We start from the raw sequence: 24264 nt of genomic DNA on the forward strand, positions 1-24264 counted from the left end.
TAAGTGTGCAGGAGGACATACAGACATACCTGAAAATGAGTTGTAAAACTTGTGAATACAGCACTACAAGCATGCTGAAAGTTGAAAACAATGGACATTAAATAGACAGAAGCAATCTCGCAACCAAAGAGTCAGATCTAAGCTCAGCAGAGCTGCCGCGTTCAGCTATACAATTAAACTGTTTACTGGAAAGCGAAGATGATCCATCTGTGTATTTCTTCCTGAGGCCCCAAGCATCCTAGACATCAGACCTCCACTAATTCTGTATGCTCCCAGTCAGAGCAAGAAATAGCTTAAGGTGTTGAATACTACAAAGGCTATGATCCCTGATAGTATTCTGGCAATTGTGTTAAAGACTTGTTTATGATTTTTTTTCTTTATTCATTGAATGGATCGGTGCGTCACTAGCCAGGCCAGCATTTATTGCCCATCCCTAATTGTCCAGAAGCCATTATGAGTCAACCACATTGCTGTGGGTCTGGAGTAACACGTAGGCCAGACCGGGTAAGGATGGCAGTTTCCTTCTCTCAGGGATAATAGTGAGCTAGATGAGTTCTTCCGACAATCGACAATGGATTCACTGTCATCGTTAGACTCTTATTTCTAGATATTTATTGAATTCAAATTCCACCATCTGCTGTGACAAGATTCGAACTCAGATTCCCTGAACAGCACCTGGGTCTCTGGATTAACTGTCCAGCAATAATACCACGAGGCCATTGCCCCCCTCTTGAGGGGCATAGGTAATGTGAATAGCAAAGATCTTTCCCCAGGGTAGGGGAGTTCAGAATTGGAGGGCATACTTTTAAGATGACAGGTGAAATATTTAAAAGAGACTTGAGGGACAACTTTTTCACAGGGCGGTTTGTATTTGGAATAAACTGGTAGAGGAAGTGGTTGCTGCAGGTGCAGTTACAGCATCGGAGATGACATCGGAATAGTACACGAATAGGCGAGGTTCAGAGGGATATTGGTTAAATCGGGCAAATGGGACTAGTTGAGTTTGGGAACCTTGGTCAGCATGGATGAGTCACAATGAAGTGTCTGTTTGTGTTGTATGACACTGACTCTGCCCCAAACCAAACTTTACAGTGTCGCAGCTGTGCTGGAATCCTGATTGACAGTTTGGACATTTTGCCTGGGTGTATTCTGCATGCATACAGGATAAATTCATCCCAGCCCGCTACTGCCCCTACAGTCTCCTATCTGTTATTGTAAAAATGATAAGAGCTTGTTAACAGTAATATCAAGTGACATTTGATCTACAATAACCTGGTCACTGTTCAGTTTAGGTTTAGCCAGGGCCATGTAATTCCTGCCTTCATGAAAACTGAAAGGAGTGGAGGGACTGGGAGGGGATAAGATAACATGGTATGAAGCTGGATGAACACAGCAGGCAGTAGGGAGACAGGGGGAGGCGGATAGAACTTGGATAAAGGAGAAGATAGGGTGGGAGGAGACAGACGGGTCAAAGAGGTGGGGTTAAAGCCAGTGAAGGTGAATGTAGCTGGGGAGGTAGGGAGGGAATAGGTTGGTCCAGGGGAGTGGGATGAGGTTAGTGGGTAGGGGATGGGGGTGGGAGGAATGGTTAGGTAGACGGGAACTAGCTGGGCTGGTTTTAGCATGTGGTCGGGGGAAGGGAGATTTTGAACCTTGTGAAGTCTACATTGATACCCTTGGGCTGCAGGGTTCTGAAGCAAAATATGAGATGCTGTTCCTGCATCTTTTGGGTGACATCACTGTGGCAATGCAGGAGGCCCAGGATGGGTATGTTGTCCGAGGCGTGGGGGGCAGTGGTGAAATGGTTCGTGACTGGGAGATGTAGTTGTTTGTTGTGAACTGAGCGTAGGTGTTCTGCAAAGCAGTCCCCAAGCCTCTGGTTCCCCTGATGTAGAGGAGGCCACAACGGGCACAGCAGATACAGTATATTCACATTAACAGATATATGCAGGTGAACGTCTGTTTGATGTGAAAAGTTTTCTTAGGGCCTGAGATGGGGGTGAGGGGGAGAGATATAGAGGCAGGTGTAGCACTTGCTTCGGTTGCAGGGATAAGTGGTGGGGCTGGATGGGAGTGTGGAGCTGACAAGGGAGTCGCGGAGAGAGTGGTCCCTCTGGAAAGCAGATAAGGGTTGGGAGTGGAAAATGTCTTTGGTAGTGGGGCCAGATTGCAGATGTGGAAATGTTGGAGGATAGTATGTTGGATTTGGAGGTTGGTGGGGTGGCATGGCAGAACAAGGGGGATTCTGTTTTGGTTATTATTGCAGATAGGGGATGTGAGGGATGAGTTGCGGGAAATGCGGAAGACACGGTCGAGGGCATTTTCGATTACTGTGGAGGGGAAGTTGCGGTTTTTGAAAAAGGAGGACATCTGGGATGTTTGGGAGTGGGATGCCTCATCTTGGGAGCTGATGCGGCAGAGGCAAAGGAATTGGGAATAGGGGATGGCCTTTTCACAGTAAACTGGGTGAGAGGAGGAATATTCTAGGTAGCTGTGGGAGTCAGTAGGCTTAAAACGGGAGTTCTGTCCCACTGGTTGAAGCCACACCTCACTCAAAGAAAGATCGGTATGATTTTTAAAGGTCAGCCTCTATCGCAGGACATTTCTTGCAGGAGTTCCTTGGGGTAATATCTAGGCTCAGATCATGTTCAACTCTGACATCACTGACCTTCCCTCCATCTTGAGATCAGAACTGGCATATCAATTGATAATTATGCAATGTTTATTAACAGTCAGAACTCCTCATACTGAAGCAGTCAGTGTCCACATGTAGCAAGAACGGAACAACAGAAGTTTGGGCTGATGGGCCACTAATGACAGTCTTCACAGGAGGAAATCTAACAGTCTCCCCTTAATTGTTTTAATTACATTACCATTGCTAAATGCACCACTGTTGACATCCTGGGGGTTGCCATTGACCTGAGTCTGAACTGGACTGTGTCTACACAGCAGGTCATTTTCAGAACAATAACTCATCACCCAACTTCAGAAAACCTTGCCACTGTCTACTGTGTACGAGCCAAGATTGTGTTGGAGTACTCTCCACATGCCTGTGTAAGTGTAGCTCCAGCAAATGAAAGGAAGGTCAATATCATCTGGAACAAAGCAGTCCACTTTTTTTAGCACTCCACCCACCACCTTAAGCATTCATCCCCTCATCATTGCAGACAGTTGCAGCAGTGTGGACCATCTTCAGATTGCGTTGCAGCAACTTACTGAGGTGTTTTCAGCAGCATCTTCATAAACCTATGATTTCTACCACCTGGAAGGAGAATGGCAGCAGATATATGGGAATGCTGTTCCCTACAAGTTCAACTCAACCTAACTTAGAACTATATCACTGTGTAACAGTGAAGAAACAGAATCCTGGAGCTCCCTTCCTGACAGAACTGTAGGTGTATCTGTATTGCAAAGACTGCTGTGTTTGAGAACAGGTGGTAGTCTGTCACATTTTTCAAGGCACGTAAGGATTGGTAACAAACACTGGCCTTGACTGCAATGCCCACATCTTGAGGTCTTTTTTTTAAAATATAATGTTTTCAAAAGGAATTGCTTAGAAAATCAAGACTACGGTATTAAAAGGTTGGTATTTAGGTAGTACTGTAGGGAAAACTTAATGTAACTAAATGGATGAACATTTTTCACCCTGCTTACATTTTCTGCTTGTCAAGGTGAAAGGTGTCAGTGTATCAGCACCAAGCACACCCACATCGGGTGCAGTACAATGTGATATAGAATAAAGCTTTCTACAGTATGGTTCTGCCCTAACTTTAGAAAGAAGTTTATACATTATAAAATCTTGTTTGCATTTGTCATGCCAGTCTTCCTTTCTGATGAGATTGCTATTGAACTAGGGAAAGTTTTGTGCTGTAGTCTGTTAGTACATAGGAACAGGCTGAGTGCTGGTTGCTGCTTGTGCATATATCACTATCAGGAGGGAAAAGATTTTTAATGGGCTGTTTCAGAATTACAAATCTCTATTCTGTGCTAGTTTTTCAATTGGTGTTTTTTTCGTTCAGTGATGCATTGCATTATTTTGGTCTCATACAGCATATTATCGATCTATCTAACTGAAATTAAGAGGTAGTTCTGTACAATCGGTGGTCTATATTCATAATGTTGCCAAGTATTGCTCTTTTCTGTGTAACTTTCAGCTTGGCATTTGCAATACAAGTCTTTATCTCCCCTGTTACTCAATTTTTCCTTCTTGCAGTATTTCACTGGGACCAGACTATACTTTTATGATCAATCTCAAAAAGAATGTTAAATAGCAAAAGTAGATCTATTAAGCTATTCATTAGTAACACTTGCAGTGAGTGCACAAACTATTTTGAATTCCTTTGTGCTGATTGTGGCTCCCGCATTCTGATTATCTTCCTTAATATATTGTCTTCAGACAACGAATACTTAGCTAAATATACAACTATTTTCTGCTTGTTAATGGTGCTGATTATTTTGTTAATTGACTGCTTGCAGTAAACGAACAGTCTGGTCTCATTGGGTGAAACTGCTGTCCATATATCTGCTGTCTGCTTTCTGCTGGGTCTGATAAACTCCTGTCCCTTTCCAGGCTGGATTGATGTCACCTGGGATGCTGGTGGCTCTAACTCTTACCGTATGGGCGCAGAAGGAAAATTTGACCTCAAGCTTGCACCAGGGTACGACCCTGATTCAGCGCCATCACCCAAACCTGTTTCATCCACTGTTTCAGGCACAGCGCAGGCATGGAGCAGCTTGGTGAAAAACAACTGCCCAGACAAGATGGCGGCCACCGGACCGGGCTCCTCCAGTCGAAAAGGAAGCAGCAGTTCTGTGTGTAGTGTGGCTAGTAGCAGCGATATAAGCTTGAGTTCATCTAAAGTGGATCGCAGATCTGAAAGTGCATTGGAACAGACGGCTGCTTCTGGTACAGACAGTCATGAACCCATTGTTGTCCTTTCTGCCACTGATATTTTGCCCCAGGGAGGAACAGAATCAACATCTAGTGCTAGTACCAGCACCTTGACTGCAGACACAGCAAGTGAAAATGTGGATAGGAAGTCTGGTCCTGATGCCTCAATACGTAATTCTGGAGAATCTGGTGCAATATCAATGGGTATTGTTAGTGTGAGCTCTCCTGACGTGAGTTCAGTAGCTGAATCATCAAACAAAGAGGCAGCATCACAACGCCCACTTAGTTCTTCTGCAAGTAACAGACTTTCAGTAAGTTCACTGTTGGCTGCTGGAGCACCCATGAGCTCAAGTGCTAGTGTACCTAATCTATCTTCAAGGGAAGCATCCAGTCTTATGGAATCATTTGTGCGTCGAGTTGCTAATATAGCACGCACCAATGCCACCAATAACATGAATTTAAGTCGCAGTAGCAGCGATAACAACACTAATACTCTGGGACGGAATGTAATGAGTACTGCAAGTAAGTGATTCATTTTATTTTGTATATTTGCATTGGTGTAGAAAGTCAGTGATCCTGTGGTGTAAGTTATTAGAACTTGCTTGGAAACATTTTTAGAGAAGGTTGACAAGATGACTACCATAACTAGGTGGATTGCCTTAGGAGGAAAGGCTGCAAAGCACAGGCCTGTATCCCCTGCAGCATGGTAGCTTCAAAAATGACTTGATTGAAACATCATAAATTGACAGAGTTCTTGACAGGGTGAACACGGAGAAGATGTTTCCTTGTATATGTGAATCTGGAACTAGGAGTTGCTGCTTAAAAATAAGGGGTTGCCTATTTAAAACAGATGAGGCATTCTTTCTGTTCAAGGTCTTTGAGCTCTCTGCTTTCAGTGCCTTTTTGAGGAAGAAATATTTTAATGGCAGCAGTATACAGGTTCTCGGGAAGAGGGTGAACGTTTATTTGTGTAGGTGAGAAAACAGAATTAGGGTTATAATAAACTGATTTTAGTGAATGGCAGTTAAGGCTTGAGGGGCCAAGTGGCTTCCTCTTGCTTCTAACTAGTATATTTGATTGTAACTAATTCCTTGAGAAACTTTTAACCAATGTTGTACCATGTTTTCTACCATGAAAAACTTTGTCAATTGAAATATTTTGTATTTTATCAAAATCTTTCACCGATCCAAATTTTTATTGCCTCTCAATCACCTTGAACCTTCTTTGAACACCGCTGTTTGGGCCTCCTATTTTTGTTGATTTCCCTCACGAGTTTCTCTTACCAATTTCCTCCCTGAAGCCTGCTGTCAACATAATTTTTTTTTAAGTCATTAGTTTATTTTCATGCACATTATATGGTGGCTAACAATTAAAGCATATGCTTCCTTCGGGGTTACGTACTCCTGCGGTTTTGTGAGTTTGCCACTTAGTACGTGACAGCAGTATTAAGAGTACTTGGTTCATTTGGTCAATGGAAATATTAATTCAGAAAGTTCTGATTCTTGTTTTTTTTAGTTCTTAGAAGGTTTTCCTCCTGCTCAAAATATATCGGCACAGCCTTCAATTTCTACAAAATAGAGAATTTAAGCCTTTTAGTTTGGACCACTTTGTTAAAAATTAGAGTTTCAAACAATGTAAATTTATTAGGTTCTGAAACAGTTGTTAACTTATTGTGGTGAAAAATAAAGCATTCATTTTGAGAAGATGCTGAAATTCACAATAAAAAAACTTGCTCTTTTTAAATTTAGTGACAGTAATTTAACTTCTGTTTCCTGAAACTCGTAGCTTCTCCTCTCATGGGTGCCCAGAGTTTCCCAAACCTCACAACAACTGGTACTACATCAACTGTCACCATGTCAACTTCCAGCGTCACCAGCAGCAACAATGTAGCCACAGCGACCACAGGTTTGTCAGTCGGTCAGTCACTCAGTAATACTCTGACAACAAGTCTGACATCTACTTCCAGTGAGAGTGACACAGGTCAAGAAGCAGAATTCTCTTTATATGGTAGGTTATTCCCAAGAGCTATGACAACGGGAACAAATGTTTTCATATTATCTGCATTGAATTTTGTGTGAAGGTCTCTTTTTATTTAGTCATCAAGGCAGTGCCTGCACTTATTTAAAAAAATGTCTCTTGAGTAAATTTGTTTCACTGGATGTGATCAAGTTCCATAAGCGCTAATTTAAGTGTCTTCCGATCTCCAGTTTGTCAGAGACCAAATCTCTCACGTTGTGGCCCACAAAAATCCCAACACGCTGACTTCTCTGGGAATCATGCTGTGGAAGTGTTGGTGTTGAACTGGGGTGGACAAAGTCACAAGCTTTCAAGACTGTTGCTCTGTCGTCAGTGAAGGAGCATTTGACAGAGCAGCAGCACTCTGAAAGCTTATGATTTCAAATAAACTATTAGACCATAACCTGGAATCGTGCAACTTCTGACTTTCTCTGGGAATTGCCTGGTATGTTTTGAATTTTTGCCAGGCAGTTTCCCTACTACATGAATATCTGTCAGAGTTAGAACCGAAGACCTTAGAAGTTCAGATGCAATTATCTAAGAAAAATTGGGCGACAAAAATTGGAACTCCTAAGTAAGTAGGCAACTAGTCCCTGTTTTACCTGGCTTGCCTTTACCAAATCACTCACTCATTCTCCTCTCTCTCACCCATCCATAGCATTCAGCCATGCTCCAGGGTTCACAGGCCATTGCCATTGCTCTTGCTGGACATTTAAATTTAGCTTAAGGCAGCTTGTGCTGTGAATGCTGAGCATGGTTGGTCTCTTCCCTACCAATCTGCAACATTCTGACAGAGCTCTTACGTTTCTGATGTAGCTGGTCTCAGAAGACTGGGTAAACTGTGGAGCACCTTTTGAGACAGACTGAAGTAGGAGCAAAATGACAATTTGTCTGATCGGCGCTCTATAGACGATGATGATTTTGTCAAAATATACGTGAGTGGACAGTGACAATATGGCTTTATGATTTCAAAATGATTTGTGTATAATTGGAAATGAAGGTATAGGTTCATACTACTGCTGCATAGAATCAGTTCAATTGCTGATCCTTTTAAGGGACCAAGTAAATCCCATACATCATGAGTCATGGCTTAGAGTCATAGAGACACACAGCATGGAAACAGACCCTTCGGTCCAACATGGCCATGCAGACCAGATATCCTAAGTAAGTCTAGTCCCATTTGCCACTATTTGGCCCTTAGTTCTCGAAATCCTCCATCTTCATATACCCAACCAGATGCCTTTTAAATGTTAACTGCACCAGCCTCTGACAGTTTCTCCGGCAGCTCATTCCATATACGCGCCACACTCTGCATGAAATAAAGGGAATCTGAGGATTTATATCGTTCTTTCTGTCACCTTATATCTATGCCCTGTGGTTTTGGACTCCCTTCTCTATTCCTGCCCCCACAGTGGGTAAAAGATCTTGCCTGTTTGTCCTGTCCATGCCCTTCATGATTTTATAAACTTCTGTAGGTTCACATCTCTGCCTCTGACCCTCCAGGGAAAATAGCCCCAACCTATTCAGCCTCTCCCTCTAAGCTCAGACTCTCCAACCCTGCAACATCCTTGTAAATCTTTTCTACACCCTTTATAGTTTCACAACATCCTCCCTATAGAAGGGAGACCAGAATTGCAAGTAGTATTCCAAAATTGGCCTAACCAATGTCCTGTACAACCACAACATGACCTCCCAACTCCTATTCTCAATGCATTGACCAATAAAGGCAAACACACCAAATGCTTTCTTCACTGTCCTATCTACCTGCAACTCCACTTTCAAGAAACTATGAAGTTTTTACGTTATTTTGCACTTGGCTGCATAATAACTAGAAATTAATAATAACTGATTATTAATTTGTTATGCATCAAGTATCCTTGAGGTTTGAGTACTTCTATTTTGAGTGGAACTCAATTTTTTTTAAGAGCAATCCATAATACTTTGTCTTATTAGGTTAACTGTGACTATTTCCATGTAGTATTACTAATTACATTCCTGAAAAAAATGACTAAAATCTTCTCATCTAGCTGTCATCATGACAGATCAGCAAAAGTACCAGATTTCAAAAGGAAGCAACAACTTATGCTGCATGAGAAGAGTGTGCAGATTGGTTGGCATGGACTTTGGTCGAAACGTTGTCAGGGCACATGTAGCAGGAATCAGTTAACTGACATAACAAGGTGTGGAGCTGGATGAACACAGCAGGCCAGGCAGCATCAGAGGAGTAGGAAAGTCTGGGCCCTTGTTGAGAAATGGGGGAGGGGAAGAGAGTTCTGAAATAAATAGAGACGGGGAGGCAATGATGGAAGGTAGATAGAGGAGCAGATACGTGGCGAGAAGACAGACCGGTCAATGGGGCGGGCATGAATCCAGTACAAGTGAGTGTGGATAGGGAGTTGGGATGTTGGTTGGTCAGTGGGGAGAGAAGACAGACTGGTCAAGGAGGCGTGGACAAGCTAGGCTGGTCTTGGGATGAAGTCGGGGGGTGGGGAGATTTTGAAGCTTGTGAAGTCCACATTGAGACCATTGGGCTGCAGGGTTCCTAAGCGGAAAATGAGTTGCTGTTCCTGCAACCTTCCGGTGGTATCGTTGTGGCACTGGAGGAGGCCCAGGATGGACATGTCGTGCAAGGAGTGAGAGGGGGAGTTGAAGTGGCTCGTGATTGGGAGGTGTCGTCATTTGTCACGAACCGAGCATAGGTGCTCCACAAAGCAGTCTCCAAGCCTCCGCTTGGTTTCCCTGATGTAGAGGAGGCCACATCGGGAACAGCAGCTACAATGTACCACACTAGTGAATGTGCAGGTGAACATCTGTTTAATGTAGAAGGTTTCCTTGGGGCTTCGGACAGAGGTGTAGGGGCAGGTGTGGCACTTCCTGCGGTTGCAGGGAAAAGTGCCAGTGGTGGAGGGGCTAGTGGGGAGTGTGTAGTGGACAAAGGAGTCATGAGAGAGTGGTCCCTCTGGAAAGCAGATAAGGGTGGGGAGGGAAAAATGTCCTTGGTAGTAAGGTTGTATTGCATGTGGCGGATGTGGCAGAGGCCAGTTTTCTGACTAACTTCATCACAGTTGAAATGTTGTATTAATCTGTTTTGAAAGAATTTGCTCTCCCTCTTTATCAAATGAACTTCTTACACTTTGGATGTTTGTGTAATCTCTGGTAATGGAATCTCTGGTTCAACTGAAGTGGATCCAACTGGGATTTCTCTGTTAATTTGGTCTTTGATATCTGTGGCTTGTGTTAACGGTATCTGCTCCTCTAAGGATGTGCAAGAGAAGGAGTTGATCCGTACAGTTTTTCCTGAAAATGCCTAATGTCAGCTATTTTTCATTTCTAAATGAGTTTTTATTTCATAAATATGTTGTGTATATCTTTCAACTAATTTTCTTAAATGGCAAGATTGCATGTATCCATCATGTGTGTTCGCACAGTAACCTATCTTCCAAGTACAATTACTCATAGGTTTGATTGCACCAGTGTCTGCTCTTGATACAGCCGTGTTTACTTAATTGATCAGCTGACCCCATTGATATTTCAGTTCGGATAAGTGCACAAGTTTTTGTTGAACAGCCTCAAAGATATTGACGAGTAAGGGAGTTAAAAAAGCTAATTATAGCCTAACAAGTCAGTGTGGCTTCAGAAGCACAATTTCTCTTACCTAGAATTATAAAGGTACCAGGTGTATGGGAAAGCCACCACTTTCAGATTTCCTTTTTGAAGGTTCATGCCATACTGGTTTCAATGTATATCACTGTTCCTCAAGTTTCACTGGGTCAAAATCTTGGAACTCCCTATATGGGAATACTTTTATTTCAGACAGTAATGATTTAACAAAATGTCTCGTCAGCACCTTTGAAGGCAATGTGGGTTGGGCATGAAATGTTGGTTTTGCCAATGATGCCAAAAATACAACAAAAAAATCTTATGCCCAAACCAGTGGATTCACGTAAACACGAAGGCAAACATTGATGTGCATCTGCTGTTGTTGCTGTTGGCATTTTGATGGTGTATTTTCTTGATCCCACTATTTTTCTCTGTAGATGCAGAGTTCCTAAGTTCACTATCTTTAATATGCCTCTTTCACCACCATCTCTTGGAACTAAATGTATTTGGTAAAGTGCAAAGACTCAGGACAGATGTATGTAATCGTGCCATATATAACAAACACACGGTTTTACTTTGCAGCTAAACATGATTTACCTTAATATTAAAGATCATTTTGAATTGACTCTGAAATAAGTTTTTCCAATTAAATGATATTTACTTTATATTCTGTAGATTTTCTAGATAGTTGTCGTGCTAGTACTTTATTGGCAGAACTTGAAGATGATGAAGATTTGCCTGAACCAGATGAGGAAGATGATGAAAATGAAGATGACAATCAAGAAGATCAGGAGTATGAAGAAGTTATGGTATGCTATTCTCATGCAGTTCCATATGAGTGTTTTATTTAGAAGTATTGTTGAGATGACTTAATTCAATAAACAACAGTATAACTTGTGATATTTGTGCAAGTTTTATTTGAGTTATGCAAGTCTGATGTTCTGTTCAGTTTGTAGTAACACTTATAACACTTGAAAATGTATAATGTCACCTTGATTAAACCTTGGAACACAGGAAGAAGAGGAATATGAAACAAAAGGAGGACGTCGTAGAACATGGGATGATGATTTTGTCCTAAAACGGCAATTCTCTGCTTTAGTACCTGCTTTTGATCCTCGACCTGGTCGCACAAATGTGCAGCAAACAACTGATTTAGAAATCCCTCCACCAGGTAATTTCTTGATCAAAGAGAATTTTCAAGGTCTTTTGCATTTCTTTTTTGTTGTGAGGCACGACTGTATAAATCAAACTGGCTGTTTCTTTTTATGCTCTACCTTACAAGATTATGTCATTCCTTTGGTAAACTATTGTTTTAGTAATTGAAGTCTTGCTTTAAGAGCAATGTGCCCTAACTTGGTTGCTCAGTGATATCATCTGCAAGCAGACTTTAAGTTGATTTGGTGTACATTTTTGTACTGTCTTATATTTAAAAACATAGCGTGGGCTTTAATCTTTGAAAATCTTTTTTTTTGTAGGCACACCTCGATCAGAGCTGTTGGAGGAAGTAGAGTGTGCTCCATCACCACGCTTAGCACTGACTCTTAAGGTAGCAGGTTTGGGAACATCTCGTGAAGTAGAGTTGCCCCTCTCAAACTACAGAACCACCATTTTCTGTTATGTACAGAAACTGCTGCAGCTTTCTTGTAATGGAAATATTAAATCTGATAAGTTTAGGCGCATATGGGAGCCAACTTACACGTAAGTAAACATACCAGCAAACTTTTGCTTGTTTGGGTTTATTTGATTAGAAGTTATTTCCAAAGTTATTGTTTGCTCTTGAATTTCCTTTCAGAAATCCTTGGATCCCATTTTTGAAGTGCTTTCAGTTATGTAATAAGCCCTGTTTCAATGACTTGTTGATTAAATTCAACATGTGAACCATTCAGACCAAAAAAATTCCTATTTCTGATCTTTGCCAAGTATCCTGTAAAAATATTGGCAGAATTATTGCTAGAATTACACCTTGATGGCATGAATAGTTTGATTTCTCAATGGAGAGATGTATGGGATGTGTACCTGGAATTTTTAAACCGAATTAGGTTTATTGTAGTCTGCAGTAAGATTTCAATAAGAGGTATACCCAAAATTCATCATGCTGGGCACCGCCATTATTAACTGTTATCATGAGGTCATAATGAGGGTTAAGCGTTGTAAAAGGCCTTTGGTAAATAAACCACGTGTACACTTTGATTTTTTTTTCCTCCATATTATTATAATGTACATATATCGCTGCAGCAACCTTTCAGTGAACAGCGTTGCTAAAAGTGTAAGGAAAGCATTTGACGGGCAACCTTGACGTGCAGAAAGTTAAACGCCTCTATGGCATGATAATGTTTAACTAATATAGCATTTTAGTTTTGTATCAGTGAGTGAAATGGGTTAATGTGGTTCCTATAATAGAAGGCAGAGCGTTGGTATCTGTTGTGTGTTCAGATTTCTTAACATGTCTCTAACTTTCTCTAACTCTGTAAGTTTATGATCCCAGTTGATATTGACCAATCCCAGATCGAAACCCTGTTTCATAGATCAAATTTTGTTTTTATTGGTTTTAATCAGGTGGTCTTTCACTGAGACACAGGCTCACACGTAGTGCTCACGCATAGATCTGGTTTTGATAACACACAAGTTTTGATATGAAAATGAAATTAAGAATAAAATAGAATGAAAACTATCTACATGTCTCTCAAGTTCAAAGATTTTGAAACACATAATAAAATTGCAATCTCATTAATTCCTATTGTGGACCTTTATATTCCTCTTACCAGAGAGAATTCTCTCCTCTCTGAAATGTATAGAACACTTAATTTAGCTGTGGCTTAAACTCCTAGTGTTGAGAATCTGACAGCCTCGTCTCTGAATTTTCTTATAACTAAACTTTAGACCTCCCAACTACACCTACAGGATTTGAACCAACCACTTCTGATCTGGAACTTGCACACTAACTCCTTACACTGAGGAATAACTTTTCACTAAGCTGTACAACTTCACACTTGCACAGCTGCTCTGATGTTTCGCACATGGTGATCGGTGTTGGCACACCAATTGTGGCAACAATTTTTGGTTCTGGTGGTCGCAGTCAGAAAGAAATTTTAGATATAAAGTTATTGAGAAAGCTATCTTTGTTTTGAACAGATGTAAACTATCTCCTTGGGAGCAAATGTCTTGCATGTCCAGCGCCAGCCTGAAGAATGCTTTTTTTTCCAAAGGTCTTGCCCTTTAAGACCAAACAAAAATTACCCATATGCTCCCAATGTAAACAAAGCCTCATTACTCTCCAGGAAGTATGTGCCTTATACTGTTCTAAAAGAAATCAGCACGACTGCAGTAATACTTGAATTAATTAGTTAAACCCATTTACATGTGCAGACCAAATCAACTACTTCAAAATCCAAATATTATCTTATCACACATTTATGTAGTGTTGTATTTCACTGAAAGTACTAAAATTCAATAACATTTTAATTCCTTCGATACCCAAATGATCACAATTTTATTTTTAGTTAAGCTAATCTTAAGGTGTTGGTGAACTTTGAACTTTAATCTGCCTCCTTTTATTTGCTATATTATCCTCTTCGAGCATTCGATGCTGATTGAGAATTACAGTAGAGAAGTATTGAAGTAATCTACCCATCAGTGCTAAATTTCTCTGCTATATGCATAGAAAGATCCAGACCAGAAATTTATAATCGTAACCCGAAAAGCTGAGAAATGTTTATGATTTGTTACAGAATTATGTACAGAGAGATGAAAGACTCTGATAAAGAAAAGGGGGATAATGGAAAGATGGTAAGTGGTGTTTTTGTCACCGCTCTAAAATTGTTAGTTTTGTTTTTGCTGCTAGTAATAACAGTCAAAACTATTACTGTGATTATCTTGACGTACTAACAATTCTGTCATATGGACCTTCTTGGAATCTTAAGAGCATGAGTAATAGAAAAGTGTAAATGTTTTCAAGCATGTACAACCCGTAAGACTTTACAATCAGGAAAGACCAACCTTTGGTTCTTCCTGTTGTAGGGCTGCTGGTCTGTAGAGCATGTGGAACAATACCTTGGCACTGATGAATTACCAAAGAATGACTTGATAACCTACCTGCAGAAGAATGCAGATTCAGCTTTCCTGCGGCACTGGAAATTAACCGGCACTAATAAAAGTATTAGGAAAAACAGAAATTGTTCTCAGCTGATAGCTGCATACAAGGTATATTATTGTACAAAATATTTTTTGTGGATAATGTGTTTGCATCCGTAAAAGTAAATATAATGCTTATGTTGCCAAGTTACTCCTATAAATGAGCTAAATGTTATGGTTGTAGCTTTGCATTTTTTGTTTTTTTAACTTATGGAAAAGCTAGCTTGTTAATTTATGCTATGCATTGGCTTTGTCCAGTAGTGCATGCAATTGACTATTTTTTCAATGATTTTAAGTGGTGTTGAATTTTTTCTTGAAAATAAATGATTTCTGCAGGAGTTTTGTGAACATGGAACAAAATCATCTGGACTAAGCCATGGATCCATTTCATCTTTGCACAGTTGTGAAATTCTTAGCGGAACACGGGAGCAGCCACAAGCCAAAGCTGGGAGTGGGCAAAATGCTTGTGGCGTGGAGGATGTCTTGCAATTACTTCGTATTCTTTATATTATTGCTAGTGATCCATACACCACGTGGAGGGGTCAAGAAGGTTAGGCTAAATATTTTATTATGGAAATACAAGTACATTTAATCCATGAATTAAAATGTTGTACATAATAATAATTAGTAAATTCAATGTGGTGTTTACTATCATTTGCAGAAGGTGATGGTCAGCTTGAATTCAACGTTTCCCCAGAAGAATTCACAAGCAAAAAAGTCACTACAAAAATCTTACAGCAGATTGAGGTAACAGTTTAAAATTGATCCAAACTACAAATTATGTATCACATTAGTTAGCAATTCCACTTGGAAGACTGATCTATTCATAATATAGAGGAACTAATTGTGCAGTCATTGAGATACTTACCTGAATCACTTCATAACTGTAAAAAGGTTTTTTGGTTATTATATCAATTCAACTGCAATGTAATTATTTTTTCTGAGATTGGCTCACTTCTTGACGTGCTTAGTTCTTTTTAATGGTGTTTATCACAGGAACCGTTGGCTTTGGCTAGTAGTGCATTACCAGACTGGTGTGAGCAGCTGACCAGCAAGTGTCCATTCTTGATTCCTTTTGAAACTAGACAATTATACTTCACCTGTACAGCATTTGGAGCATCAAGGTAAGCAATAGAATTATGTAAATTAGCATGCATATTTTTTTCTTAGCACAATATACGATCATAGTCTTTTGTTTATTTTCTATCATTTTAACTTCTAACTGTTCAGTAGAAAACTTGGCATGGTAGAACCTGATTCCTTCATTTTGACTTCTTCTGATTCTCCACTACCTACCTTGCTGAGGATGTTCATTCAGAACTTTAGTTCTTACTATCTATATTTAAAATTACTGTATTCTTCATATCACTGTTTATTGCTGCCTTTTTAGAGCAATAGTTTGGCTACAGAATAGACGCGAGGCCACTATGGAACGTACCCGAACAACAACAGCAGTGAGGCGCGATGATCCAGGAGAATTTCGAGTTGGAAGATTAAAACATGAGCGGGTCAAGGTCCCTCGTGGTGATACATTAATGGAGTGGGCAGAGAATGTCATGCAAATTCATGCTGATAGGAAATCTGTCCTTGAGGTAAATAGTACAAAAAGCTTTCAAAATCCAATTGCAATAATATTACATGACCTTGGTAGGTGACTGTGTATTTGGGTAAGATATTTAAAATGAGCAACCTCATATTTCTCTCCGAATCCTCTAAGGGGAACAAATTCAATCATTCCATTTTGTTACTAAGACAGTTAAGAGAGAAAATAATGGAGCCACCTCGGCACTACAGCTACCAGGGATTATCAATGATTGCTGAGTTTGTTTATCTCAGCCTGGCTTGTTGCAGTTTGTATGTGCACAATTTTTGGGTTGAATTGATCAAGGTCCTCTTCTGTTAATTGTTAGGTGGTACATGAATTTAAAAGAAAACCTTCGTGTGCAGGAGAGAGTTTGCAAAAACTGTCGCATGTTTTTGAAGCAATGGCATTGAATTTTTGTGTTGCTTATGACCCACTTGCTGTCCTTCCTGCAGCCCATCTGCACCAACAGCTAAGGAGGGAGAGTTGACAAGCAGGAAGTCAGCATAGAAGCTAGTTATTGAATTAATGATTTGCGTACTCCATTTTAACAGGGTGATATACTGCTGGGTCCTCTCACTGAGAGAAGTGTGAGGCCAAACTGGAAAGGTCTACCTCAGAAAGATGACAACATGCTGGGGCCGTATAAAGGCAGAGTAAGACTTCCATCCCGTAATGGACTAAAGTCATAAAGTAATACATCACGGACACAGGCCCTTTGGCCCGTACTGGTCCATGCTGACCATGGTGCCTATTCAGCTAGTTCCAGTTGTCCGCACTTGGTCCATATCCCTCTTAAACCCTCTCACCCATGTACCATCCAAATGTTTTTAAATGTTGCTATTGTACCTGCTTCAACCACTTCCTCTGGTAGCCCATTTCATATACACACCACACTCTGCATGATGAAGTTGCCCCTCAAGTCCTCCTTAAATCTATCCCCTCTCACCTTAAACCTATGCCCGTCTAGTTTTCAATTCCCTATCCCTGGGGAAAAAGACAAAATATGCATTTATCCTGTCTATGGTCCTCATGATGTTGTACACCTCAATAAGGTCAACACTCATTCTCCTACATTGCTGGGAATAAAGTCCTATCCTGACCAACCTCACTCTGTAACTCAGGCCTACTAGTCCTGGCAGCATCCACATAAGTTGTCTTTGCATACTTTCCAGTTTAACGATGTCCCTATAACAGGGTGACTGAAACTGTACACAATTCTCCAAGGGCAGCCTCGCCAACAACTTACACAATTGTAACATAATGTCCCAACTCCTGTATTCAGTGCCTTGACTGATGAAGGCCAGCATGCTAAATGCCTTCTTCAAGAGGTCTGGCCCTCAAGCAGCCAGCAAATCTCTGATTGACCAGCAGCTCCAACTGTCTCAGTACAGCAGCAAAACTCAAAAGTAGGCACTGCCAGGGCTGCAGACCACGCCACAAAGCAGAGCACTGGAAACCAGAATGATCCAAATGCTGGGCATTTTAGGGACTGAAGGGGCCAAGCACACAATGGAGGCTGTCAAGGAGGGTCAGGTGGGTCTTGGCAGTTGAAAGAGAGAGAAACAAATAAACAAAGGTTTGAGAGGGTCGTTGTTCCCACATAAATGTCCCATGGCACATCAAGACCAATCAGAGTTGACTTCCCTATTTGAATTTAAACAAACTTTTAGGGGTAATCTCTCGTAGTGCCTCGAGTCATGAGAGTATATACTTGATTTTTCTAATGCAGAATGAATTGTTGTTCCTTTTTGCAATTTGTTTGATTGTGTATTGTCCTAGAGAGCACAGACAAGAACGTTCCACAGTGTGTCGTTTTTCTTTAATTCGACAGTACTCTAATCCTTCCTTACCAAGAAACCAGTTAGTAACTGGACTCTTGACATACTCTGCACAGTTTATATCGTTTATCTTCCCGAATCATTTTCTGTATTTTGCATGCCATAATGCTGCTTTGAAGAAATAAACCGTAATGAACTTACAAATAGTGTTTGTTTTTAAAATTAACATGCGATGTTATTAAAATTTTCCAACATCTCAATTGGCCCCCCTCTGTTTTTTGTAGTGAATGGCATCTGTTTTAAGGAGAGCAGCAAAATGCACATCAATGGATGGACGACTTCAGACTTGATCATTGACAAAAATTTCATTTCTTGTTATTTTTAGTAATAATGTGACAGATGGTTGTTGTCCAGTAGAAGTTTTCAATCTGCCTGTTCCTGATATGTTTTCAGGTTGAGTTTTTAGGTGAAGAAGGAACTGGTCTTGGTCCAACTTTAGAGTTCTATGCACTCGTAGCAGCAGAGTTTCAAAAGAAAGAACTTGGGATTTGGCTGTGTGATGATGATTTTCCTGACGATGAATCCCGACAGGTATTAAAATTAAAAGAAAGCTTATTTTTTGTTTTGATGCACTAAAATTAAACATTATTTATCAATTGAAACAAAGTCAAATATGATGACGCAGTATTTTGTTGATAACATTAAAAACTAACTTGACGACACTTTGGCTTAATTGGTAATTTATCTGCTTTAAACAGGTTGACTTGGGAGGTGGTCTTAAGCCACCAGGTTATTATGTGCAACGATCGTGTGGACTTTTTTCAGCGGCTTTCCCACAAGATAGTGAAGAAATGGACAGAATAACCAAACTTTTCCATTTTCTGGGAATTTTCTTAGCCAAATGCGTTCAGGACAACAGACTGGTGGATATCCCAATATCTAAACCATTCTTCAAACTCATGTGTATGGGCGACATAAAAAGCAATATGAGTAAACTATTAAATGAATATGGAACCCGGTTAGATGGTGACTTGCATTATACTGAAAGCCAGTCTGAAGCATCCACGGAGGAAGGACATGATTCATTATCTATTGGTAGCTTTGATGAAGACTCAAAATCAGAGTTTATTCTTGATCCTCCTAAACCCAAGCCCCCTGGTTGGTTCCATGGAATTTTGACTTGGGAGGATTTTGAATTAGTAAACCCACATAGAGCTAGGTTCCTGAAGGAAATTAAGGAACTTTCTGTGAAAAGGCGGCAAATAGTAAGTAATAGAGCTCTTTCGGAAGATGAGAAAAACACACAACTTCAGGAGCTCACTCTGAAGAATCGATCAGGACCACCACTTGGCATAGAGGATTTAGGGTATGGATTTTCTTATTGGCTTATGGTGTCGTTGTTCAGTTATCTGCACTTTTTTTTCCCCATTAGCATTTTGGCATTAGATAACCATATTCATTCTGTGGTTAGATTGTAAACATCTAGACTTAAAGATTAAATCTGCATTAGAAAGATTTTTTTTAAGTCAAAGTAATTTCTGTTGTGCCTTTGAAAATGATCATGCCTGTTCAGGTAGATGCACTTATTTCTGTGTCAGAATATGTAGCAAATTCATATCCATATTAAACACCATTTGGAAATCTCACGACCAAAAAGAAGAGCACTCTATGTATTACAGCCTGACACAGTATTGCATATTACCCCTGCCTTTAACTTGGCTTTTCTGTCATTCCTTCTGTTTCAAATAATTACACTGCTCTTCCAGATTTGAGTTTTTAATTTTGTGAATATGACCACATAATGCTCTGCAGTACCAGCCTGTTAAGAGGTCGGTGTATTGGATCTGTGTATTCTTCCCATTGCTGTATGTATTTATAATGCTAAACTGCTTGTTGGGCAATCTAACATTTTGTTCGTTTTTTTGGGGGTAAATCATCATGCATTTGTGACCAGGTTACAAATTATAATAGTTAGTATCCAAAGTACAGGTTACAACCAATGTTTTTAATTTATTGGATTTTTTTAATGACGTACATCTCTCATACTTTGAAGCTATTTTATACTTTCAGTTGCATGCTGGAGGAGTGCATTGATATTGATTTCTTGTCACAGCTTCTTAAACTGAGAGCAAGGAGACTTGAAGTAGGTCACTTCATTTGGAGGATTGTTCATGGATCGGAGGAGATTGCACTTACTGCAATTGGTTGTGTTTGTAGTGATTCAGCTGTCCTTTATTGTGAATTATAGTGTATTTCTTGTTACAATATTTCCACTTTTGTAAAAAGTCAGCTGTAAGAAAGGTACTTTTCCTGTTAGTTTGAAACCTTTACAAGGATGTTACCAAGACTGGAGAGTTAGAGTATAAGGAGAGACTGGACAGGGACTCTTTTTTTTTCCCCTGGAATATGAGAGGTTGAAGGGTGACCTTTTATAGAGGTTTATCAAATCATGAAGGGCATGGATATGGTGAATAGGCATGGTCTTTTCCCTAGGGTAGGGGAGTCCAAAACTATGTGGCATAGGTTTAAGATGAGAGAGGAAAGATTTAAAAGGGACCTGAGGAGCAACAACTTCATGCACAGGATGTTACATGTATGGGATAAGCTGTCAGAGAAAGTGGTGGAGGTGAGTACAGTGGCAACATTTTAAAAGACAGTTCGAGAGGTTTGTGGATAGGGAACGTTTATAGGAATGTGGGCCAAATGCAGGCAAGTGGGACAAGATCAGTTTGGGATATCTGGTTGGGATGAATGAGTTGGAGTGATGTATCTGTTCCCATGCTGAATGATTAACTCCAGTCATACAGGAAATTGGTATGTATGTTTCCCCTGCACGAGCCAACTGATCTGGTTGTCCTGTAAAATGTGCACAAAGGTATGATGAAAATTACAAACTAGTATATATTTTTGGTTGTATGTAAAATGCTTCTACTTGAAATCATCTGAAACCAACTATTAAACATTAGATTTTGTTATTTTGTTCCTTTCCTAAATCTTTCAGGCTGAATTTTCAATTTTGTCCTTCATCCAAAGTACATGGATTTACAGCTGTTGATTTGAAGCCAAATGGCGATGACGAGGTTGGTGATGAACATTTCAGATTTTACTGGGGAAAAGAGCATTATTGTTTTGTTTTTAACCTTGTCTCCACTCTTGTTCTTGCTCTTTTTTAATCTCCTTCCTCCTCACTCTCTCTGGCACACTCTGTCTCCCTTGCCCCTCTCTGTCTTTGCTCCCTCGGCACACACTGCTGCCCTTGGTATTTTTCTCCCTTGCCGCACTCTGCCTATTTGTCTTGTGTTTTGTTCTAAATTAGCTTATCTGTGCTTTATAAGAGAGGAACGTGTGCTGCCTAAAGTAATTGGAATGAAATCTCATTGCCCTTTTTTGGTCCATTTTGGATTAATCTAACGTTCCTTTATTTTAGATGGTAACGATAGACAATGCAGAAGAGTATGTAGAACTGATGTTTGACTTCTGTATGCACACTGGAATACAAAAACAGATGGATGCTTTCAGAGGTATGTTCTTTTTGATTCTGAATATGCTAATATTAAGGACCAGATCACATCATTGAAAGCTGCTTTAGCTCTTTATTATCACAACTTTCTGTGGCAGGTTCAATGGACAGTTAATGTCCAAATCCAGTAAGTTACACAGTTTCAGGACAAGATCGGGTTTGGTCAGAGCAAATAATGTAGCAGTGTCAATAAGAAGAATTGCCTGGATATTACATGAATAATAGCTAGTTTTCTTAAATCACTAAAAACTGACATCTGAAGATAAAGATGTTGAGAAATTAAACAAAAATATGATTACCTGTTGATACATTAGATCAAATGATTTACTGCCCTGCCATTGAATGAATTCTTTTCCCTTAAGCTAGTAAGGGCAAATATAAATGGAATGATTCAACTATTTAAAAATAAAGTCAACTTATGTGTGTTTATCGTTGTTCCCAATTTCCAGATGGATTCAACCGTGTCTTTCCTATGGAAAAGCTGAGCTCTTTTAGCCATGAAGAGGTTCAAATGATCCTTTGTGGAAACCAATCACCATCTTGGACTGCAGAAGATATCATTAATTATACAGAACCCAAATTAGGCTACACTCGAGATAGGTATTTAACAGAGAGGCCTTGTAAATTCTGCTGTAGTGATTCAGTTTGCAAACTTTAGAACTGTTGACCGAAATGCCATTGCTCTTTCTCTTTGCCCCCTATTGTGTTTACGTTGTTTTCTTGAAGAAGTTGACCAGTAATGTTTTGTGGATATATATTTCACTTCAAATAGTAGTACTGCATGTGGATGATAGCTGAACTGGATTGTATTTGACAAGAAGGTCTGAGTAAGAATCTTAGGACGTTTCTTACACAGAAAGACGCCATTTGGCTCATCCTTTGTCTGCATTAGTTAAGATTTTGCTACAAGTCTCAACTTGCCAAACGGTGGAAGGAGAAACCAAAGAATCAGTCTTCTGGGGATGGAAAAATGTTTCAACACAAGCAAAATACTGCAGGCATTGGAAAGCTAAAATAATGAGTGTTGGAAGCATTCATGATGAACATGTGACCAAGAGCATTTTGTCAGTTGTTTTCCTTTTTTAAGGTTACAGCTTTCTAATGCTCAGTTTCTACATTAATGTTAATTTCTGCATGCCTTAGTGCAATTTATATTCCTTACTTTGCATGGGATAAAGAAATCGCTTTCAACATTTTTGTATTGAATTTTTTTTTTTCATTGTGCTCAGCCCAGGGTTCATTCGATTTATTAAGGTTCTTTGTGGAATGTCATCAGATGAAAGGAAGGCATTTCTACAGTTCACAACAGGATGTTCCACTCTTCCACCAGGTGGTCTGGCCAATCTTCATCCACGGCTCACAATTGTTCGGAAGGTATGTAACCTAAATTATTTTGAAAGATTTGTTCATGTTGAAAACTGCAAAACTTGTCATGAATAGCATCCAGTTAAAAAAGATGGAGATCTGTATATTAAGTACCACAAAGTTGGCAGTACTAAATATGATGCATTAAATGACCCATGGGATGTACTCTACCATGTTTCTTTTGATTAGGTTGATGCAACAGATGCAAGTTATCCATCAGTAAACACGTGTGTGCACTACCTTAAATTACCTGAATATTCCTCTGAGGAAATTATGAGAGAACGTTTGCTAGCTGCTACAATGGAGAAAGGTTTTCATCTTAATTGAATGAATGAACATTGGATACTGAACAGAACACTGAATCGGAAATTAGAAAAGCCTCTCGTATTTGTGTGGAGAAAATGTTGATATCCAGCTGTAATCAGATGCAGCGTGCCTACATCTTGAGGCTTTAAAGAAAAACATAACAAATAACTGTTAGCTGCTAATATTTTAGCAGGAATAAACTCCTCCTGTTAATAATTACAAGGCCAGCAAATATTATGACACAGAGCACTGTGTGCTGCTTTCAAGGGCTTATGAGACTGGAAGCTGGGAGGGTCCTGTAAATGTTCCTAAGAGCAGTTTATGTTATATTTTCAGTGTTTAATTTCTGACAATGCATCGTGTTCTCTTCAGTTTATTAAGCACAGCAATTGGTACCTGGGTTCACTACGGATGCCACTTTTTTGACCTCCTTTGCTGGCCTGTTGCTCTTGGTCAAGAACCTGCTTGTGTAGAATTGTAATGTAGAGAGTGAATGGGCATTTCTTCCAAAGCATTTCCTGTTTACTAGTGCCTGCACTGTTTATTTGAGTATTAAAATTTTACTTGCTATCCTTTTTAGTATACAATCATGAATAAGCTTTTTTCTTTTTTGTTTGTTCAGTGTGTGTATGTTTTCAGTCTTTCATGATCTGCTCTGAAGATCAAATCCTTGAATGCATTTGTGCAATTTTACAGTAAAGCTAGAAACACTGGTTCTAGGTGCAAGGCACATGTTAAAGCAAGCTAAGCTTTCCCCTGTATTTCTTTGTATATTATAAACATTTATTTAACTCGAGTTGCAGTTTCAAGTCACAAACTATTTTCAAATGTGTATGCTTAAAATAATCATTAAAATATTTGCAAAGTATTTGAGTGATCTGCCTTTTTTTAGAAACGTTGGTTTAACCTTTTGTAATTTAACGATTTTTTGATTGGGTTGAGTGCAGAAATGCCACTTTTTCATCAACTGTAATAACAAAGCTAAAACAAATTTTATGTATTTCCTTACACTTTTTTGGGACGTCCCAAGCTGTTCCATGATCAAAGTCAGGAATCTCACGACATCAGATTA

The 24264-nt window shown here is 39.7% G+C and overlaps 1 protein-coding gene across 6 annotated transcripts in view; it reads left to right on the forward strand.

Annotated features, from left to right (window-relative positions):
- Positions 1–24060, forward strand: part of hectd1 (HECT domain containing 1) — a 91157-nt gene extending 67097 nt beyond the window's left edge. For 4 of the 6 annotated variants that reach the window (XM_048537448.2, XM_048537445.2, XM_048537449.2 and 1 more), the window contains exons 25-42: positions 4571–5413; positions 6677–6898; positions 11183–11316; positions 11522–11678; positions 11983–12205; positions 14236–14293; positions 14525–14707; positions 14975–15188; positions 15300–15385; positions 15635–15762; positions 16029–16230; positions 18455–18592; positions 18760–19367; positions 21003–21081; positions 21429–21522; positions 21971–22121; positions 22751–22895; positions 23076–24060. In XM_048537448.2, the coding sequence (XP_048393405.1) occupies positions 4571–5413; positions 6677–6898; positions 11183–11316; positions 11522–11678; positions 11983–12205; positions 14236–14293; positions 14525–14707; positions 14975–15188; positions 15300–15385; positions 15635–15762; positions 16029–16230; positions 18455–18592; positions 18760–19367; positions 21003–21081; positions 21429–21522; positions 21971–22121; positions 22751–22895; positions 23076–23213 (3803 nt within the window). In that variant the 3' untranslated portion in view covers positions 23214–24060. The remainder of the gene's footprint in view (positions 1–4570; positions 5414–6676; positions 6899–11182; positions 11317–11521; positions 11679–11982; positions 12206–14235; positions 14294–14524; positions 14708–14974; positions 15189–15299; positions 15386–15634; positions 15763–16028; positions 16231–18454; positions 18593–18759; positions 19368–21002; positions 21082–21428; positions 21523–21970; positions 22122–22750; positions 22896–23075) is intronic. The other 2 variants (XM_048537450.2, XM_048537451.2) reach the window with 2 other exon arrangements.
- The last annotated feature ends 204 nt before the right edge of the window (positions 24061–24264 follow it).

The sequence above is a fragment of the Stegostoma tigrinum genome, chromosome 10 (assembly GCF_030684315.1).
Source record: "Stegostoma tigrinum isolate sSteTig4 chromosome 10, sSteTig4.hap1, whole genome shotgun sequence".
NCBI lineage: Eukaryota > Metazoa > Chordata > Chondrichthyes > Orectolobiformes > Stegostomatidae > Stegostoma > Stegostoma tigrinum.